Source organism: Chinchilla lanigera, unplaced genomic scaffold (assembly GCF_000276665.1).
Source record: "Chinchilla lanigera isolate Chin_1 unplaced genomic scaffold, ChiLan1.0 scaffold00021, whole genome shotgun sequence".
Classification (NCBI taxonomy): domain Eukaryota; kingdom Metazoa; phylum Chordata; class Mammalia; order Rodentia; family Chinchillidae; genus Chinchilla; species Chinchilla lanigera.
Genome location: NW_004955422.1, coordinates 19,423,175 through 19,443,995, shown reverse-complemented (window position 1 = coordinate 19,443,995; position 20,821 = coordinate 19,423,175). Strand labels below are relative to the sequence as shown.

General features: G+C 53.8%; 4 protein-coding genes across 7 annotated transcripts; 2 read left to right on the top strand and 2 right to left on the bottom strand.

Annotated features, from left to right (window-relative positions):
• Positions 1-544: 544 nt before the first annotated feature.
• On the top strand, positions 545-3,999 carry Ctsw (cathepsin W). Of its 2 annotated transcripts, none has more exons than XM_005384446.2 (10): positions 545-670; positions 885-969; positions 1,705-1,818; positions 2,192-2,343; positions 2,448-2,544; positions 2,624-2,704; positions 2,780-2,905; positions 3,062-3,126; positions 3,206-3,255; positions 3,495-3,999. In XM_005384446.2, exons 1-10 carry the CDS (start codon positions 584-586, stop codon positions 3,973-3,975), a joined length of 1,338 nt encoding a protein of 445 aa, XP_005384503.1. In that variant the 5' UTR covers positions 545-583; the 3' UTR covers positions 3,976-3,999. The 2 variants fall into 2 exon arrangements, with proteins under 2 accessions (XP_005384503.1, XP_005384504.1); XM_005384447.2 differs by having other exon boundaries at positions 3,206-3,412; positions 3,495-3,696.
• Fibp (fibroblast growth factor (acidic) intracellular binding protein) lies at positions 3,901-8,468 on the bottom strand. Of its 3 annotated transcripts, none has more exons than XM_005384451.2 (10): positions 8,289-8,468; positions 7,896-8,094; positions 7,589-7,715; positions 6,681-6,781; positions 5,655-5,788; positions 5,084-5,192; positions 4,944-5,007; positions 4,582-4,668; positions 4,396-4,493; positions 3,901-4,024 (listed from the first exon to the last, which is right to left on the bottom strand). In XM_005384451.2, the coding sequence occupies exons 1-10, from the start codon at positions 8,371-8,373 to the stop codon at positions 3,955-3,957; spliced, it is 1,074 nt and encodes a 357-aa protein (XP_005384508.1). In that variant the 5' UTR covers positions 8,374-8,468; the 3' UTR covers positions 3,901-3,954. The 3 variants fall into 3 exon arrangements, with proteins under 3 accessions (XP_005384508.1, XP_005384506.1, XP_005384507.1); XM_005384449.2 differs by having other exon boundaries at positions 3,903-4,024; positions 5,634-5,788; XM_005384450.2 differs by lacking the exon at positions 3,901-4,024 and adding an exon at positions 4,035-4,158 and having other exon boundaries at positions 5,634-5,788.
• A 2,141-nt stretch (positions 8,469-10,609) lies between these two features.
• Ccdc85b (coiled-coil domain containing 85B) lies at positions 10,610-11,628 on the top strand. Its single transcript, XM_005384443.2, has one exon. The coding sequence runs from the start codon at positions 10,786-10,788 to the stop codon at positions 11,392-11,394; it is 609 nt and encodes a 202-aa protein (XP_005384500.1). The 5' UTR covers positions 10,610-10,785; the 3' UTR covers positions 11,395-11,628.
• Positions 11,629-12,194: 566 nt separating this feature from the next.
• On the bottom strand, positions 12,195-18,255 carry Fosl1 (FOS-like antigen 1). The gene is made up of 4 exons (XM_005384444.2): positions 17,888-18,255; positions 15,746-15,943; positions 13,597-13,704; positions 12,195-13,244 (listed from the first exon to the last, which is right to left on the bottom strand). The coding sequence occupies exons 1-4, from the start codon at positions 17,987-17,989 to the stop codon at positions 12,825-12,827; spliced, it is 828 nt and encodes a 275-aa protein (XP_005384501.1). The 5' UTR covers positions 17,990-18,255; the 3' UTR covers positions 12,195-12,824.
• Between the last annotated feature and the right edge of the window lie 2,566 nt (positions 18,256-20,821).

The window sequence follows — 20,821 nt, the reverse complement described above, 5'->3', positions numbered from 1 at the left end:
GCCCGCTGCCCGCCCCGGGCTGTGGCAGGAATGAGGAACAGGACGCAGTAGCTGACAACTAGCTGTCCCATCAGCAAATACTCAGCTAACCTGCTCCACGCAGCCCTGTCCCAGACGCCGAGGACACAGGCAAATCGAACACCCCTCGTGTAGTTGGAAGGCAGATGCCAAGCAGGCACAAGTACATCAGAGACTCACGGGCCACAGATGGTTACACCAAAGACTGGGGGAGCAGGGAAGGCTTTTCAAAGGAGGGGACCCTTGAGCTGAGGAAGCTTCACAGAAGTAGTAAGAATGCCCACTTAGAATGTTTCCCTGTCTCCTTAAGGGCAGGTTCATCTCTGCATACCTAGAATTATCCAGAACACAGTGGCCTAGAATCACTGTTGAGTAAAGAAAAAGTGGGTTGATGGACCAGAAACAGGCACATAGATAAGACAAAGGCCTGAAAGCCTGAGGGACCTTGTCTGCTGAGGGTCCACTGAGAACCTGGCTTTTCTATGTGGTTTCTCCACCTCCACCCCTTGGTTTATACAGCTTCCTGCCCCAGTACTTAGCAAACTGCACTCAGCTCTGAACCAGCATGGCTCGGAACATGCATCTCCCCGGCCTCCTGGTCTTGTTGGTGGCAGGCCTAGCCCCAGGCATCAGGGACTCCCTCGGGGCTCAGGTAAGTGCTCCCACCTGCCCCTCATACCCTCTCCACTGCCAGTCCCACGCTTGGGGGTCACTGCTTCAGAAACAACTGGCTTGGAGATCCCATTTCACATGAGGAGATGGAGGCTAACCGGGTGACCCCAGCCCAGTCTTTACACAGCTGAAGCTGGAGGGGTGGTCCAGCAATGACCCTCTACCTTTACCTCCTCCCCCTGGTACCTTGCCAGGACCCAGGTCCTGGGCCACCAGAGCTAAAAGAAGTCTTCAAGTTGTTCCAGATCCAGTTTAACAGGAGTTACTCAAACCCGGCAGGTACCACGGGCCACATCCACCTCCAGTCCAACCTCCCTGCCCTCACTTAATAGATGAAGAATTGGATACTCAGGGTGGGGAACAGGCTAGTAAGCGGGATGGTGGCGCCTGGGGAACTCACTGGCTTCCCCAGTCCATGGGTAGGTACAGGATCACCCTTGGCCATACGCTTGGGGGAGCTGGTAGCAGTTGGGGATCTGCCCAGTGTGCCCTCCGCACAGCCACTTCCCAGTGTTTCCAGGCAGTGGGCAGGGGACCCACATCTAGCTGTGTTCATTTAGCAGACACCCATGCTGGCCCCAAGGTGGGGACTCATTCTCTTCTATGAGCTTCATCCCAGCTCCTGTCCTCTATGGGTCTCATCTCTGCTAGAGGGTTTGTCTGTGGACACCCATCCCCCAACCCCACTGTTCCCCTCCCAGACCTGCAGGCACAGGGGTAAAGGAGAGGCGGTAGAGGTGGCTGAGCAGGAAGCTGGTCTCCAACCACTCAACTTTCCCTCCTGAGTCACTGCTTCCCCTAGTGGTGGGCAGATGCTCCCCTTGCTGTCTCTGGGGGAAACTGTAACCCCAGGTGGGCTGGGTAACTACTTCGTTGGCCCAGCATCTGCAGTGTGTCCTGTGAAGACTGCAGAAAAGGATCTGCACTCGCCTGAGTGGGAGGCTGCCTAGCCTGTGGCCACTTTGTGCTCCTGGGAATTGGACATCAGCTTGAGACAACTCCTTTCTGGTCCAGAGTATGCTCACCGCCTGGACATCTTTGGCCACAACCTGGCCAAGGCTCAGAGGCTGCAAGAGGAGGATTTGGGGACAGCTGAGTTTGGGGTGACTCCATTCAGTGACCTCACAGGTACTGGGACCCTCTTAGTCCATAGGTAGGTGGGAAAGCAGAAGTTAGCCCGGGAATCCTGACAGATAGAAGAGACCTTCCACTTTCAGAATCAGCCTGGGTACCTGCCCCAAATTCTAAAGCACAGATCAGGAACTTTGCCGGCCTGTGTCCCTGCCCCTTTTTGGGGCAAAGGCAGCAGGTGCAGGGGAAGTTCAGGTGCAGCCAGCACGCTGGCTGCGAGTTCCGCCTCTTTCCAGGCCTCAGCATGCCTGCCATGCTGCCTCCGGAGTATTATAGGAAACACAAAAGGCCAAGGATGTGGATGGCTGGAGCGGAAGAGGCAGGATACGGAGAGGGAGCTGTAACTTCTCTGGTCCTGTCTGTCCCCCAGAGGAAGAGTTTGGCCAGCTCTATGGGAACTGGAGGGCAGCCAGGAAGGGCCTTGAGATGGTCAGAGAGGTAAGCTTTGAAAGGCAGAAGGAGTGGACGCCCCAAAGCTGTGACTGGAGGAAAGCCCACGTCATCTCACCTGTCAAGAACCAGGTATCTGCCCCGACCTAGGTGAGCCCAGTGCAGCCCAAAGGGTGAGAAATGAGAGGGGCAACCCACCTAGACACCCTATCGTGCCCTACTCTGTAACACACTAGGGACAGTGCAGGTGCTGCTGGGCCATGGCGGCAGCAGGCAACATCGAAGCCCTGTGGAACATCAATTTCAAACCGTCTGTGGAAGTCTCCGTGCAAGGTATGCCTGGGATGGAAACGGGGATGTGACAGGGGAGGACTAGGGGCGTGGTCACCTATGCTGCCCCTTTTTGCCCCAGAGCTGCTTGACTGTGGCCGCTGCGGGGATGGCTGCATAGGTGGCTACGTCTGGGACGCGTTCATTACTGCCCTCAACTACAGTGAGTACCTGGCCTTGCTGGACAACTGCAGGGGTGGGGGACATCCAGGAACTGAGTCTCCTTCCTTGTCTCCAGGTGGTCTGGCCAGCGAAAAGGACTACCCGTTCCGGGGGCGTGCCAACACCCACAGGTGCCTGGCACCGAACTACACGAAGGTGGCCTGGATCTACGACTACATCATGCTGCCCCGCAATGAGCAGGGTGCGGCCAGAGCGGGGAGACATGGGTGGAGTGGGGGAGAGACAGAGGGCACAGGACAGAGGCAGACGGAGGGGGTGTGGGGGGGAGAGGGACACCTAGGTGTCCACAGCAGCAGCCCCGAGGCAGGCAGGGCCTGATGGCACTCTCTGTCTCCAGCAATTGCCGAGTATGTGGCCACGCAGGGCCCTATCACTGTGATCATCAACTCAGAGCGACTGCAGGTGCGTGGGGTAGGGGATGGGGGAGAGGGGCCTGTGGCGAGGCGCCCCAGACTCAGCCCCTCTTCCCCCACCTCCACAGCATTACAAGAAGGGTGTAATCAAGGGCACGCCCTCCACCTGTGACCCCTGGTATGTGGACCATTACGTCCTGCTGGTGGGTTTTGGCAGAAGCAAAGTAGAGGAGAAAGGCACAGAGAAAGACTTGTCCAGCTCCAACCGTCCTCCTCGCCATTCCACCCCCTACTGGATCCTGAAGAACTCTTGGGGGGCCGACTGGGGCGAGGAGGTGAGCAGGTTCACTGGCAGAAGGGACAGGGCACAACACGCCCTTCCCCACCTTCTGGCCGTGATGTCCTCTAATTTCCTAGGGCTACTTCCGGTTGCACCGAGGGAGCGACACCTGTGGCATCACCAAGTACCCAATCACAGCCTGTATACAAAATCCAGGGAAGAAGCCAGTCTCCTGCCCTCCCTGAGCCTCTCCCACATACTAGCTGCCTCCTCACTGCCCGTCTTGAAGGTTCTGCTTGTTGTCCCACCTTTCTCCATACGGTGTTGAATAAATCAAAACAAGGCTTCTGTTGCCTGAGTGAAGTGAGCTGGAGTTTGGAGATGGTGGGTGGGGAGAGCATAGATGGCATCTCTGACCAGCCATCCCCATTCCGGATGGGCTGGAGTGCACCATACCTTCGTGCGCGAACACCATGGCACGCAGGGACACACGTACACACTACACATGTCCCTGCATGCTCCTCCCCCTGGAGCAAGGCTTGGTGTCCAAACGCATGGCAACTTTATTGTCACAATGAGCAGGGTGGAGGGAGGGGCTTAGTCATGATAGAGGCGTAGGAGGCAGCCACGGAGGGTGCCCATGTAGCGGTCCCAGAGGGCCTGGTGCCTGTAATGGAAACAGCAGCAGTGACAGTTCTCCGCGAGTGAGACACTGCTCTGAGTGCTTTCTTAGCTCAGCAAGTCCTCAGCAAGTCTCTTTCCTGTGGTGTGGGGCTGGGCGTTGAACTCAGGGTCCTGCACCTGCCAAGTAAGCACTGCACCACTGAGCGCATCCCAAACCCAATTAGTCCATAAATTCTTATGATTCTTCTAATTACTACCCGAGTTTACCTATGAGGAAGCTGAGGTACTGAGAGATTAGGTTAACTTGCCCAAGGTCACACAGACTCTAATCCTCAGGGTGGCACAATGGAGAATCTGAGGCAAGTGGCCAGCTGGGTCAAGGTCCAACTGGACAGGAAGACTGGGGCCTCTTACCGGAAGCCATCCAGGGAGTGGACAGATGCTGAATACTGATTCAAGAAGAGCCGCACATCATTCAGTGGCCAGTGGTCAGAGCGGCAGGGTTCCACAAACTGTGGGCACGAAGTTATATCTAGTGCTACCCGTACAGCCAGGGACAGGCCAAGTGAGGATGGGAGGATGGTGGGCAGGGCAGCTTACCTTCTCCACAAGGTCCACAAACAGGTCTCTGACGTCCTTATTGTGGGTCAGCTTGGCAGCCACATTCACCAGTCCCCGAGACAGGTTCTGTGGGTCAGGGATCCTAGGAGTTCTGCCTTCTGCCCCAGAAGCCGGGGACTGAGCACAAAGGCTGGGGGAGGGGTGGGCCCCTCCCCAAATCTATCCACCTCCCTCAGTCGACCAGGTCCCCTCTGTTTATAAGCTGGTTCCCTCTCACAGGCAGGCAGAGGGAGCAGCAGGGCCACCTGCCAGTCAATCTCCAGCCGGTGCTGAGTTGCCAGGCAGGGGTAGTACAGGGAGGCTGAAGATGCCCAAGGGAGAGGCTGGATGGGGCCACAGACCTTGAAGTTAGCTTCCATCTCCGAGAAGACGCTGAGTTTTCCCCGGAGGGTGGTGCACACCAGGCTGCAGGGAGACCGCGTCATGCTGAGAGCCACCTGAGCCCTATTCCAGACCCTGCCCCATGGACCACCAAAGTCACCTCTTGTGCAAGTCCAGAAGGTCCTTGTCAGCCACGAGCACCTTGAGCTCCTTCAAGTCCTGGAGAAACTCCTTGTCTAAGTCCACATCCATGTCATCCACCTGGGAGTCTGCATGAGGTCCATGAAAGCAGTTGGGGTGGGTGATAAACCCCCTCTATGAGGTCCTGAACCAGCCTCACCCATCGCTCACTGAACCCCAGGGGACCTAGGGGAACAGAGGGGGAGTGACATGCTCCAGGCCATAGAGGCAGCGAGCCCTTGGCTTACAGACAAGGTGTGCATGGGGAATGCAGACTATGAGCAGAAGGGACTCAGGCCTGAGTAGAGGAAAGAAGAAAGGATATAAACTGGGCTTGGTGCATCCCTATACTCCAAGTACTCCGGAGGCTGAGGCAGGATGAAGGAAAGTTCAAGGTCAGCCTGAACAATATATTGAGGCCTGGCCTCAAAAAGATAAGAGAAGAAGAAAGAGTGCTGGGAACTGGGGGCCTGCAGGAGGAACTGCTGGTGGGGAACCAGGCCCTGAGAGGGTGAGGAGCATCCAGGCACCTGGGTCAGTGGGGGCCTCACCGACGGCTCCAAGGGTCCAGTTCTGGATCATAAGCTCAGCACAGAAGGCAAAGTCACCAAAGCTCAGATACTGCAGCTTTTTCTTCCCTGTCTCAAAGCGGTTATTGGCAAAAAAGACGATGGCTGCATAGTCCCTGCAAGTAGGGGACAATGGGTCCTCTCAAGGCTTGAAAGACCTTTTCATTGAGATTGTCCTGGTGTGCGGAATATTAAGCTTACTTAATAAATATTGTTGAATAAAAAAATTCCTAACTGGGTGTGGTGGTGTACGCCTGTAATCCCAGTACTCAGGAGGCTAAGACAGGAGGATCACAAGTTCGAACCTGGCTTGGGCAATTTAGTAACATAGTAAGAGCCTATGTCAAAATTTTAAAAATTATAAAAGGGCTAGGGATGTAGGTAAGTGTAGAAGCTCTGGATTAAATCCCCCGTACTGAAAAAAGAAAAAAAAAAATTCTGCCTGTGATCCTGCTTACCTGGGAGGCTGAGGCGGGTGAAAGCCAAGTTTGTGGATAGCCTAGGCAGCTACATTGTGGCCTCTTTTCTGCCCTAACCCACTGCATGATGTATCTCAAGTCACTTCTCTATGGGTCTCCCCATTTCTGCAGAGGTTTCAGCCTAGGTTTCTTCAGGGACACAGTGGGAGACTACAAGGATATTAGCTATGGGGCTGGGGATTTAGCTCAGTGGCACAGCGCCTGCCTGGCAAGCACAAGGCTGTAAGTTTGATTCCCGGTACTGGAAAACAAAACAAAACAAAACAAAACAGACTTATAAGGATATTAGCTACTATCACTGAATAGAGTACTTCCTAAGTGCTTTACAACACTTAAAACAGCCGTGCTGGAAAGTAATCATGTTGGGATTCAAACCCAGGCCAGTCTGATCTAAAGTACAGAGCAAAAGTGGGACCACCATCCTCCCCATACCAGCCAGGAGTTGAGTGGGCTAAGGTAGGGAAAGTGGACTAGCTTTAGAGCCAGGTGGGCAGAGACGCGTGCAGGTGGGCAGATGACTGGCCCTCACCTGGATAACCGGTCAGAGAGGAGGAAGTGTTGCTGAATGTTATCCACAAGGGAGCCTCGCATTTCCTCCACCACCTTGAAGACTCGCTTAAAGTTGTCGAACTGTAGGGCAGTTAGGGGAGAAGAACTGATTAGAAAGTACTCACCCAATGAAAACTTACTGAATACCCCACTCTCCTACCCACCTATCTAGTTAGCAGTGCTGATTTAGCACTTGTTATCCTTTCAACAAACTACTAGTGATTAGTAGCTGTTATCAAGTCAACAAATGTTTATTGGCTTCTGTAATGTTACCTAGGACAAATGTCTACTCATCTCCTAGCTCCGTGTTCAACTCCATTCGTGCATCATACTCTCTGATTCTTCAGAAATCTGAGCCAGAACAGACACTCCTGGTTAAATCCTAGGAACCTGAAGTGAGCTAATGCTAAGGGTGTACATAGGAGCTCACAGCAGACGCAGACAAAAGACATCAAAGGCCCATAAGGGTCACCCCTCCTTAGCACCACCAAAAAGTCGTGGTCCCTGCCTTAGACTTCAAGGAGTAGCTATAGCCAAGAACAGTACCTTCTAGGTAGGAACAAGATGAGCAAAATGTAAGGGAAATGTAAATCTGGATAAGTCTATAGAAGAATCTAAAGGTCAAGGATAAGGACAGCAGCTGCTACCCAGGAACCAACGGGGCCAATCAGAGTTTGAGTAAGGGAAAGCCATGGTCAGATCTGGGTCTGTAAAAAGCCACTTTGGCCGTAATGGAGGGGATGGCTTAACAGAGACAAAAAGGGGGAGAAGAAACTGCTAGGAAGATGCTACCACAATTGGAGGGCAGAGCTGGGGCAGTGGCCAAGGGATGAAGTGAGGGGGTGGATGGTAGGTGGGATGTGGTACACATGTGGGTGCAGTGCCCACCTGTCTCCGGCAGCTCTTAAGGGTGATGCCTGTTTTGGTGCTGATGTCGTCCAGGTCTTTCTTGGTGCCCTTGGACAGCTTCTTGCCCAGGACCTCCCGAACAAAGGCCTCATCAAAAGCATAGTACCTGGTGGAGGCACGACATCACTGACCTTTCATAAAGGAGAAAAGGGGCTTGGTGCGGCCCCTTCTGCTCTCAACTTTCTGAGATCCTGGGTAAGTCCCATCCCTCCCTGGGCCTCAGTTTCAGCCTGCAAAGTGGGTATATGGTTATCCTGGTTAGCGTCCCCACCATCCAAGTGAGCACCTCTCAATGAGCAGAGCCTGCCGGGAGGGCGGGATCTGGAAGATGAGTTGGTGCAGCAGTTTTGGGGGCGCGTGCAGCAGGCGCTCCAGCATGTGGAAGGTGCGATAGTGGTCCATGGTGTCGCTCTGCAGCACGGCTGCCGTGGCCCCCGTCTGCTCCAGGATCCCGGAGCGCACGCGCAGGGCCACCGCATCGCTCACTGGAGAGTAAGCGCTAATATCAGCCCCACTGTGCCAACCCCAGAGACCCTCAAGGATTTCGGCCCAACTTCTCCACATCCCTTATTCCCAGCCGCCTGCCAACTTCCCTAAAGGACGCCCAAATCCTAGTTCCGCCCCACTCTTATACAAAACAACGCTCCGCCAGGAGTCCCCCACACGGCCTCACACAGACCTGAGTAGCCATCCAGCCAGAGGCGATACACGTCCTCATCGATAAGAGTCGTATTCCCTACAAAGATGTCCAGCTCACTGGTCATGGTTATGCCCGGGCCCCGGGCGCCCCCAGCAGGAGCCAGCACCGCCCCGGCCGGGCGTGCTGCCGCTGGGCCACTTCCGGGAGCGCAGAGATTCTGCTCCGGGTGCCCGGAGCCAGTGAAGGACCATTTCCGGTATGAGCCGGTGTGGGCGGGAGCCAAGAAAAAAGGCATTGGTCTGGGCTGCAGAGTAGCAGGTCCTTCAAGTGGGAGAAGGAATCCTAGGCTCTTCTGCATTTCCTACTCTGGCTTTCCTAGCCTTTTTGAGGAGGGCGTCCAGAGCGCCGCCGCCAAGCGGGCCGTGGTGGCACACCCCTGTAATCCCAACACTCGGGAGGCTAAGGCAGGTGGATCTCTGCCAGTTCGAGCCCAGCTTGGGCTACATAGTGAGCTCAAGATCATTGCCTTAACTACATAGCGAGACCCTGTCTCAAAAAAAAAACCAAAAGACAGAGTGCCCCCGTTTTCCTCTCCCCCCACCGCAAACTCTCTTCTCTTCCTCCTGGCTTTTTCTCCCACCTTCTCTACCCTCTTCGGGCCTCCCAATTTTAACCTGTATCCCAAACTTAGAAGTTTCACAGGCCTGTATCCTAAATGTCTTCTCTGCAAAACAAGTGTGGGGCCCTACTTCTAAGGGCTCTTGCTGGAGGCCCCTGTGTCCCTCCTCTCTTGGTCAATGGGCACCTGCTCCCATACGGTTTTAACCACACTCCGTCCTCATACAAGCTAATGATGTCTCTTATTCTGTCCCTCTGAGCTCCGCGTGGAAGCCCCCCACCTGCCTGACTGCCAAGTCTGTCCACACCCACACGGTCTTCCCATAAACCCTTGGAACTTTCAACAGATGCTAGACAGACCTCTCTTCCCACTCTGTGTCTTTACTGCATCCTTATCGCAGTCACACCCCAACATCCACCCAGTTCTCACAGTAGAAACCTGGGCTCTCTCCCAGATTTCCTCTCTCCCCACTTTTAGTTCTGCTGATTTGTTGCCTAAATATCTGTAGTATCTTGTTTCGTTGTCTCCACTCCCACTGTTGCAGTTCCAGCCTGGCCTTTCTGCATAGCTCTTCTTGCTCATCCGACACAGTGTTACTAATCTGCCAGCTTACATCCTTTTGCTCCAGGGCCCATCCCACACAGAGCAGCTGAACAATCTTTGTAAAATGCATATTTAAAAATGTTACTCCTATGTTTAAAATCCTTTCTGGCCTTTGGAAACACTCCAGTCTAGTATTGAAAGCTCTTAAAATTCTAGCTTCCACCCACCCGGAAAGCTCCCTCCTTGTCTTGCCACTTTCTGTACACATTTGCTTTTCAAAGGGATCAAGCTACCCTCATTGTTTCTAAAGCAGCTAGGCTTTTTCTGGCATCATTCCCCTCTGCCCCCCTTTCCCTGGCATAGCTCTCTCAAAGCCTGTGCATCTTTCAGGGTCCCTTTGGTATCACCTCTTTTGGGAAATATTTTTGGATCCCCGAGACTGTATTCCTGCTCTTTTTTTTTGGTGCTGAGGTGAACAAGGGCCTTGCCTGTGCAAGGCAAATGCTCTATCACTGAGCTACATCCCCTATCTTCCTCCCACATGTGTCTGTTTTCTCTGCTAGACTGTGACTTTATGAGGTCATGCTCAGTATTTTGGTCGAGTGTATTTCTGCATGAGTCTTACACAAAATAAAAGTTTATTGAACAAACGAATCCCTTGGATTCCCACCCCTACTTCCATGCAGGAAACGCTTCCGGGGAGAGAGGGCAGGCTAATAACGAGCTAGGACGTTTGGATTCTGGATTCTAAGGAGTTAGTTGGGAGTGATGTTTGATGAGTCAGGACTCCTCAGCTCGACTTAAGGATGGCCTGGATAGCAACCCGTCTGGGTTCCTTCTTACGGTGATTAGGAAACGAGGACGTCTGAATTTTTTTTTTTTTCCTGGTACCGGGAATCGAACTCACGACGTCACGCTTGCAGGCAAGCGCTGTGCGGCTGAGCTAAATCCCCAGCCCGACTCCTGAATCTTTTGAAGGAGCTGACAAGTCTAGGCTCACGCTTAGAAGATTCACAACTTGTCTCCAAGTCGCGTGTTGAAACCAGCGCAGAGGGCAAGGATACCCGGGTCCCCTGTGCGCCGGGAGCCGTGACCCCTCAGTCGCGAGTGGGCAGGGAACTGGTTCTCTGCTCACAAGCCCTGCCCCTTTCCGGAAAGCTTCCCGGATTGGCTGTCCTTCCGTAACATCATGTAGCCCCGCCCCGGCGCGCGCCCCGCCGCGTGCCCACCCCCGGGTGGCTGCTGCAGCCTACGCTGCCTCTGCCACTCTCCGCCGCCCGCTGAGCCGGAGCCCGAGCCAGAGCTGCTCCGGGCCGGACGTGGGCTTCTGGACCGTCGCGGCGAACGGGCGATGCTCCAGCGGCCTGAGCAGCCATGGAGGCCGAGGCAGGCGGCCTGGAGGAGCTGACGGACGACGAGATGGCGGCGCTGGGCAAGGAGGAGCTGGTGCGGCGCCTGAGGCGAGAAGAGGCGGCGCGCCTGGCCGCACTGGTGCAGCGCGGCCGGCTCATGCAGGAGGTGAATCGGCAGCTGCAGGGTCACCTGGGCGAGATCCGCGAGCTCAAACAGCTCAACCGGCGCCTGCAGGCTGAGAACCGCGAGCTGCGCGATCTCTGCTGCTTCCTGGACTCCGAGCGTCAGCGCGGGCGGCGCGCGGCACGCCAGTGGCAGCTTTTCGGGACCCAAGCATCCAGGGCAGTGCGTGAGGACCTGGGCGGCTGTTGGCAGAAGCTAGCCGAGCTGGAGGGCCGCCAGGAGGAGCTGCTGCGGGAGAACCTGGCGCTTAAGGAGCTCTGCCTGGCTCTGGGTGAGGAGTGGGGTCCCCGCAGCGGCCCCGCAGGCGCGGGGGGCTCAGGCACCGGGCCCACCCCCGAGCTTGCCCTTCCCCCCTGCGGACCCCGAGACCTAGGCGACGGAAGCTCCAGCACTGGTAGCGTGGGCAGCCCCGATCAGTTGCCCCTGGCCTGCTCCCCCGACGACTGAAGGCACTGCTTCTACGCTTGATGCCCGCCCGGATTGCTCCCTGAGCGCAGGGACTGCTGTGAACCTCGGGACCTGTCCTGGCTGCGCACCGGGGACCGCTGCCATGGACGGAGAAACCCTGGTACTAAGGAGGGCCCCTCGATCTCGCTGGCGGGGCAGCAGGGGGACTGGAGTCTGGAGCGGAGGGACTTGCGGGGGGTTTTGTGGAGACTAATAAACCGGGACGGAAGCAGAGCCCAAAGCCTTGGCAGCGTCTGTTTGGGACTCGCCGGGGTTGGGATGAGGGCGGGAACGCTGAGACGGGGTAGCCCTTTCATCCGAAGGGACTGCCGAACGAAGGTGGCTGACTCTCCCATTATCTCAAGGCTGGGGTGGGATGCGTGACGGTGGTAAACCATGGACTTCCCCCGTCGGGCGCCGGGGCAGCCCTGAAGTGGCTCCAGCTCCCTCCCCGCTACCTTCCTGTTCAAGACAATGGGGCAGGAAGCAGGTGTCGGGGGCCTATAACCCACTGGCCCTTCTTGGAAGGTGCAAGGGGACATACTGGCGCCCCCTACGGCACAAGCAAGAGCACTGCTCCCACAGGATGATAATCTTTGCTTGCATCCCACAGTACCGTCAATCCTGTAGATGTGGCAGAGCAGATGTATCCCCATTTGTCAGATAAGACAGTTGAGGCCCAAAAAATATTAAAGAATTTGTTCAAGGTCACGCAGTGTGTCAGGGATTGAGGGTGGAACCTACAGCTTCAGGCTGCAAATTGCCTCCCTTTAGCCTCTGCATCCAACTAGACATCCAGGCCAGAGCTTCAAGACTTTTATTCCATTTTGGCAGAACTGTATAAAAATATTCTCTCTAGGAAAATAAATAGCAGCTGCCCTCGCTGTGGGGGCTTGGATTTCCTGGAGCTAGAGGCTTATCAGAGCTGGGGGCTGCAGATTAGCTCATCACAGAAGTCTCTGGCACCTCCTGAGCTGTGCCATTCAGGAGGGGCCTGCAGAATGCCCTAGTCCAATCACCTGGTGCTGCTGGCAGTGAGGCTGGGTAAGTTAGTGTTCTAGGCCTGTAAAATGGTGCCTTCTGTCAGGGAGGGCTCGGGTGGATCTAAAGGAGAGGGTGATGGGGTTTGGGAGTGGTCTGCAATGGAATAGGGGTAGTCTTTTGGTTTACCAGCATTTCTCTGGCACAAATGGAAAATATTTTCTCTTGATTTAGTGAAAATTGGGATGGAGAGGCCAGCTCTAGAGAAACAGTGAGCAGCTTTGGTAGCCCCAAGCTGGCTCTTCTGAAAAGTAAAATATGCTCATTCCCATCAAGAGGGGTGCAGAAGAAACTACTGGCATTGAGTATGGAATGTGATCCAGGCCTGCTGGACCAGTGGGGCAAAGATAAATGTCTAGGGTACATCTGCAGGGGTGGGGCTGGGTGTCTCACAAAGCAAGGAGGGTTGGGGAGCCTAGAGGATCTGAAGATGGGTCCCCACTGCTGCTGCTACTCTTTCGGTGAGCTGAGGCACAGGGCTCAGGAGTGCTGGGATAGGTGAAGACCAGACTGGGGGTAAAAGGAGTCAGCGAGGGTGTGGTCATAAGTGTTGGTGTGTGCAATGCCTCGGGTTCAAGCACAGGCCCTGGGGAAAGGGAGATACAAGGTACGGGGCGGCAGGGGGCTGGTGGGCTGCTGGTGCCACCGGTACTGCTGGCACCACCTGGATCCCTGTCCCTGTCTACTTCTGGGATTTTGCAGATGGGGCGGTGGGCTTCCAGCACTAGCTCCAGGCGCTCCTTCTGCTTCTGCAGCTCTTCTATCTCTCGCTGCAACCCGGATTTCTCATCCTCCAGTTTGTCTGTCTCCTACAGAGGGTCAGCGGAAGATGTGGAAATATGAGGGCTGAAGACCCAAACGCCTGGGGGCCGGGAGGGGGGAGGGGAGCCTGTCTGGACTTCAACTCCCATGAGTCCATGGGAGAAAAATAGGCATGACTCCCATCAGGCGCCGGGCAAATTGGAAGGAGACTGCCAGCTAGACTTAGCTATGCTCTGCTGCTAGTGCATTACAACTAATCTTTAATTGTATTTTCTCCTTTTCCCAGAACCACTCCCCTTCAGACACAGAGTTAGGATGGGCTCTGGGGGACTAATATAGACTGGGGCCCCCGGGAGCTGAGGTCCCTCCTAGGCCCAGTGGGCCAGAACCAGTACTCACAGCCTGCAGGAAGTCGGTCAGTTCCTTCCTCCGGTTCCTGCACTTGGCCGCGGCCAGTTTGTTCCGCTCGCGCCTCACCCGGCGGCGCTCCTCCTCCTCTGGGCTGATCTGAGGGATGCGGATGGGGCCAGCAGTGAGGCAGACACCAGGCCACTGGCTCCTCGAAGCTTACCATCCTGCGTGACCCCGTGGTAGGACTCTAGCAGAAGCTTAGCAGTGCGGGGTGGGAGTGGGCTGAGCCTGTAATTTAAGGACCACCACACCCCAACTGGTTCTCAGCACTCAGGCGCTCCTTTTATGGGGGGCGGGTACCAGGAATCAAACTCAGGACCTCATGCTTGCCAGGCATGCGCTGTGCTGCTGAGCTATATCCCCGCCCCCCTCAGGCGCCCTTTGCTTGGTCAAATTTCTTCCTCGGTCTTGGCTTTAGCAACTATTTCTCTCCTATAATATCCCTTCCTCCTTCTACAGACCCAACCTAGGGATCAGGTAAGATGCTCCCACCTCCCGGAAGTGTTCTCATTCCCCAACCATTAGTCTTCCCCCTCTGAGCTCCTGGGTTGGGTTATTCCTTTTCACCGGACTCTCATCCTTCTGTGTCTCTGGAAGACCAAATCTCCTCTTACCCCAGGAACTACAAACTATAAGAAGGACTCATGAGTGCTGCTGAATAAGTTGCAATTTATTATGGGCCTGCTATCTGCCAGCTAGGCACTTTACGTAGCTGCTTCTGTCCCTTCTTTTTTCCTGCTGTGCTGACTGAGCTACCACTGAGCTACATGCCCAGCTCTTAATAGAGTCTTCATCCAATTTCCCATGTAAGGAAATGAAGCCCAAGGAGGAGGAGTATCTTGTTCAGAGTAGGAGTTAATATCCAGTCACCTTTTTCCGTTGAGGGAGAGGCAGCTGATGGAGCCCACCTCTCCCAGCATGACCCCACTGACAGCTTAGTCCCAGCCTGGTAGGACCCAGGATCAAAGAGTCATACTCAGGACAAGGCTGAAGGAAGAAGCATGGCGTAGAGGGGTTACCCGTGGCCTGCCTCTCCTCACATCCCAGTCCCTTTCTCCAGTTGCTCATAAAAGCTAGCCATTCTGTTTCTGGGCATCAGCCTCTGGCAGATCTCACATCTTTCTCAGGCTCCCCAACTCCCTCCCCCATCCTCTACCCAGCCTTAGAGCAAGCTTTTTGTCTTTTTTTTTTTTTTCGTCTTCTTTTTTTTTTTTTTTAATAAGGTCTCATTATGTCCCAAAGTGGCTTCAAATTTGCTACATAGTTATATAGCCCAGGATAGCCTTGAACTCTTCAATCTTCCTGCCTCAGCCTTCCAAGTTCTGGGATTACAGGCATAAACCACCATGCCCAGCACAGGGCAAGCTTTTAATGTGGAAACTTCAACCCACCATAGTCTCATATACCGCCCGCCCCCAGGAGAGGATAGAGGAATCGCTCCCTCACAGACCCTCCACCTCTTACTCATTTATTTGGAGGAGATAGGAGTTCCCAGCTCCTTCTGTCAGGAGCCTTCTGTTAGCTCCTTCATGCTCAGGATCTGACTTTAGAGATGGATGGACCTGGAGCCAAGGCCAGTCCTGTCTTGTGTGATCCTAGGCAAGTGACTATCTCTCTGTGCCTTCGTTTCCTCAGCTGGAAGGTGGAAAAAGCCAAAGAGCATCCCCTAGAGGGTTTTTGTGAGAACTAAATGAGATAAGGAAACAGACCCAGAGAATAGCTGAAGGAAACCCTTGTGTTCCCATTCTCTCCCCAACTACTGATGGCAGAAGTGCACACCACCACACATGTCCGCAGGTGGAGACCCTGTCACTTGTCCACATGCGTACCTTACATTCTCTCCCCTCCACCTTGACCCTTGCTCCTGCCATTCCTCTCCTTGGAAAGGCCTTTCCTTCAGCTCTACCTGTGCAAATCCTACCCACCTTCTAGATTACATGCTGCCTTCACCAGGAAGCTTTTCCTGATCCAGGAGTGACCTCTCTGACCTCTGGGCCTTCCTGGGGATAAATCCTGTGACTTTCTGCCTTGTGCAATACTCATAATGGTCCTACCTTCCCCCTTGTAAGTCTATACTGTCCAGCACACTAGCACCCCTGGGGGCAGTCAGCACCAGTGCAACACCTCTATTGCTTACCTGTTCACAAGGCCGGCGACGCACCCCTGGAGGGGGCCCCAGGGCCCGAATGACTCCTGGCCGGGGCTGTGGAGGACTGTACTCTGGGTAGGCCGGAGGCGTGGGGTAGCTGCTCAGCCCCAGGAAATGAGGCTGCACCATCCACTGCAATTCCTGGCTGCCACTCACAGCATTGATGCTTGGCACAAGGTGGAACTTCTAAGGGATAAGAAATGAAGGGTGAGGGATGAGGTCCATGTGGATTGAGAGGATTCCGAATTCTAGCGCACTGCTGTCCACTCTCCATGCAGATGCTGGCTCAGGGAAAGCAGAAAAAAATACAACTTGGCTGTCAGAGAAATTGACTTGGTGGCAGATTATGAGCTGTGTGACTTTGGGCAGGTTACATCACCTCTCTGTGTCTGTTTCCCCATCACAGCTAACTCTTATCAGGCGTGAACTGTCTGGCGACTGCTCTAATCACCTTGCAAACAGTGATTCATCTAGTTGGCACAACAGTATCTTCATTTTCAGACAAGAAAACAGTTGTCCACGGACATGGACAACAAGTAGGAAATGAGATTTGACCCTAAGCAGCTGCACTCTTACCCATTCCTTCACCCATCCACACAGGGAGGACAATTATGGCACCTACCAATAGCTCCCACTGTGGCTACAAGACTCAAGTGAGAGGATGCCTGCAACAGTCTGAAAAATGACATGTGCCCATTGTAGAGAGGCTATGAAAGGCAAGAGCTGCTGCTCTGGACTCAGCCTGTCCCACTTGTAGCCTTAGCTCAGCCACTTCCTAGCCAAGCATGTTGTTTAACCTCACTGTGCCTCAATTTCCTTATTTTTAATATTATCACAAGTGAGGATTACTATATCTTATTGGTCCTAACAAGTAGAGCTTTAATAGCTTGGAAATCATAGTTTAACTGGTAACTCTAACAAAAAAATCAGTGGTTCAAAAAATAATACTTTTTTCATCTATAGGGTCTTAGAGTCCATAAAATAGGGCAAATGAGGTGGAAACAGCTGGATGGTTGCCTGGCACCCTGTTAGCAGCACAGCCATTACCAGGGATTATTTTCTTTCAGCCAGAAATTTGAGCAATGGTTTGGGATGTGGGATCAATGTTCTGGGAAGAGATCTGGGTTCAAGCCCTGCGGCTAGGCTCTGGGTGTGGAGCCTAGCCGTCCAGGAAGTGCCCGCCAAGCCCAGGCAAGCCCTGGCCCAGTGCTGTGAGCCCCGCGACGACCCAGTGACCCCAGTTCCGGGCCCGAGGCACCGCCTGCAGCTTCTCCCGCTCCCGAAGTTGTCCGGGACAGGGCACTCCGGGCCAGGAAGGGAGGGGCGCCCGGGGTGACTCAGCCACCGTGACTCGGCCACCGTGACTCTGCGGAACGGACGCCGCTCCTTCCCTCCCCTGCGACACGTGCTCGCAGCCCCTCGACAGGAAACGGGCACCTGCAGCCTCGCGGGTCCCCCCTGCCGGCAGTGGGCGCCGTTTGGTGTTTAGAGGCGGGAGTGTGGGGTGGGGAGGGGGAAGCTTTGTGGGCTGCGTGACCCCGCACACCACCTGGGGCCTCGAGGTCTCTATTTGCCGTATCCCAGTTAGGGCTGGGAACCGGTCTCCTGGAACCCATTAGGGTCCACTGCGCAAAGAACGCGATAGGGACTTGGCGACGCGGCAGAGACTGACGGACAAACAGACACACGAACAGTCACAAGCTGCCGAGAATTCCCACTCTGTCCAGGCTGGACTCTCATGAATCCCGTCTCCCGTCTGTGTTGAGATGTCTTTGCCATAGATCCTGGGAATTTAGTCCGGGATGGAGAGCTGGCCAGAGGCAATGGGATACAGAATTTAGCGGTGGACAGGAGGAAAGAACAGATGGTAACGGAGACAGAGGGAGAGATAGATAGCCGACAACGGGGTAGAAGGGGACGCGAGAGAAAGGTGCGTTCGTAGATCTTCTATGAGCTCGCACTGCGCGTTCCCACCCGCCTCTGGCCAATGGAGAATGGGCAGGACCCTCAGCCCCGGTCCCAGCCCGGTCTCTGCTCCTGTTCCCGGCCCTCGTCTCGAAGCGCGACGCAGCCGACCCCGGCGTCCCAAGCGCTGTCCACTCCGGGACCCCAGGATCCGGTCCATCTCACCTGCTGGGCGGCCGCCTGCGCCGCCGCGGGGGGCTGCGCGGGCCCGCCGTACACACTGCCGGCCCCGGAGCTCGGTCCGGGTTCCCCAAAGTCTCGGTACATGCCCTGGGCTGGCTGCTCTGTGGGGTCCGCGACGGCAGCTCGCGGCTGGCGGGGTCTGACTCACTCGCGCGTTGCAGTCTTTTCTTTTTATGAATGAAAATTTCACGGGCTGAACCACTTCGACCGCGGGGGGTGGGGGCGTTTCCGAGCAGCGCAGTCACCTCGGGGCCCCACCTCTCCAGGCGCGCCGCCTTTCGCCAGTCTGCACAGAACTGTTCTATCCCTCCTACTGTGGGCAGCCTCCTTTTCTTGGGGATAATGGGCAGGCTCGGCGTCCCCCAGCTACCGTGACGGGCCTGCCCCCTCTGACGTAGCTGCCCATACATGGTGCAATTTCCTCGCCGCGCCCAGGTGGAGCCGAGGATTCCCCTGCGGATTTACGCACCTGCCTGCAGCCGCGCCCCGCCTCCAGCGCTGCCCTCTCCTGGCACGGTCTGTCTGCGGTTCCTGCTACTACAAAACAGAACAAAATAATCCCATAACTACCTTGCCGCGCGGCGGGGGGGGCCGGGCGGGGCCGCGGAATGAAGAATGTCAAAGCTGCCTGCAAACTACGATGTGAATTATAAATGTGATTTTTATTGCTGTTATGATTATGATTTACCGGATGGTTATTTCCAATGCCAGGAATCATCCCAACTGCCATTCAAGGCCTCACAGTATGACCCGAAGCCCCTCCACTAGCACTGTTTTAAGACAATTGTACTAGAAAGTGAATAAATGACAAACCAAAGGCACAAAAAGTTGTAATTTTAAAATTTTGTATTATACGTGTTTGTGGTACATAATGTTTACACTCCTTGTGTGGAGTTGGTACCTGTAGCTAATACATCTGAATTCCTTTTTTCATTCTTTCCCTCCCTTCCCTCTCCCCTCCCCCTCCATCTCTTGATCCCCTTCCCATTTGGGAAGGATGTGTCTCTACTTTTTTTTTTTTTTTTTTTTTTTGAGATAAGGTTTCCCTGTGTAGTTCAGGCTGGCCTTAAAACTCACTATGTATCCCAGGCTGTCCTCGAACTCATGGTGATCCTCCTTCCCCAGCCTCCTGTGTGCTGGGATTTCTGACATGCACCACCACACTTGGCTCTCTATTTTTTTATTATGTATCTTTTATTTTTCTCTTTAATTATAATTTGGGTTTCTCATATAAGAGAAACCATGGGATATTTAAGCTATGTGTCTGCATCCAATTTCCCACAAATGACTCAAGTTTATTCTTTTTAGGGGCAGAGTAGTACTCCATTGTGTGTAAATACCACATTTTATTTATCCATTCGTCTGTTGATGGACATACAGGCTGCTTCCAAAATTTAGCTTTTATGAATTGTGCTGCTATAAACATGGGTATGCATGAATCACTATAATATGATGTCTTCAACTCTTTCAGGAAGATACCTAGGAGAAGAATATCTGGATCAAATGGAATTTCTAGTGTTAGGTTTTGTTTTTTTTTTTTTTTTGTACTGGGAATTGAACTCAGGACGTTGTGTTTGCCAGGCAGGAGCTGTGCCACTGAGTTATATCCCTGGCCCTATTTTAGCTTTTTGAGAAACTATCACATTGATCTCCATAGTGGTTGTACTAATTTACATTCCCACCAAGAAATGTTGATAGTTTTAAGTGCTTACAATAAACAAGGTGATATTGTGTTTGAATGGGTTTTTTAAAAAGCAAAAAAATAAACAAAATGATGCTTTGAACTGGCCACAGGCTTCCCATACAGTTGTGCTACTCAGGATAACCTCCATTTTCATTCAGAGCCTACAGACAGTGACAGTCTGCTGAGATACAGAAGTCCCAAAGTTTGATAAACATCAGCTTTCTTGACTTCCAGCACTGCATGACTGTGTGTCACTATCCTTGTTGGGAGAGTGTGTCAAAAGTCTATATGAATGAAAGGGGTTAGAGAGGTGGGTACCATCATCTTCTTCATTTTACAGATGGGAAACTGAGGCTGGGAGTTGTTGGAATGCATTGTCCAACGTCGCTAAATGAGTGGCTAAAGCAGGTGATTGAGTCAGGGCTGCAGAAGTTCAAACCCAGGCTCAGCCAAGATTTTCCAAATTCCTCACAGCTTCATAGATGGCTCTCCATGTCAGTGGGGAGAGGACTTCCCAAATTCTTCAGCCTTCCCCCCAACCCCATTTTACAGAGGAGAGAATCGAGGCCCAGAGAAAGGAGCTGCTAGGCTCACACGGCAGGAGAGCTGGGCTCTGCTGCTCTTCTCCCAGCACCTTCAGCTGATCAGCTCCTGCTCTGCCCTGAGAGGGCAGGCGATCCTGGGCTGCTTTCCATGGAAACAGAGGCCAAGTGTGGGGGGGTGGGGATCCTTTCAAGACTTAGAGCCAAGGCCCTGGGGTTCTAGTCCCAGAGCTTGCATTTTCCGTCTGTATGTCTTAGGGCAGCTCATCTTCCTGGAGCCCCAGTCCCAACTGAGACTCCTGCTGACTTCATAAGGCTGCTGGAAGATCAAATGAGATCACAAATGTGAAAGTGCTTTGTAAGCTGTAAAGTTCCATGCACGCAGAAGGTGATTACGAGCCTAGTGCCCCTCCCTCGCCCTGGTTCTACTCAATGCTTCCTTTGAAAAGAAAAGAAACCACCGCAGTTTACTGAATGAGAAATATAAAGGGTGTGTGTGTGTTTTGAGAAAAAAAGAGGAAGGGAGGGGGAGAGAGGAGAGAGAGAGAGAATAAATATGAGAATTTTTAAACAAGTCTGATTCTGGGCTTGAGTTCTGGCTATGCTGCCCACCTCTGAAGCTTTGTTCATCATTAAAACAAAGACATAATGACAAGGATGGGAATAAAATAATATCACATGCTTAGCATA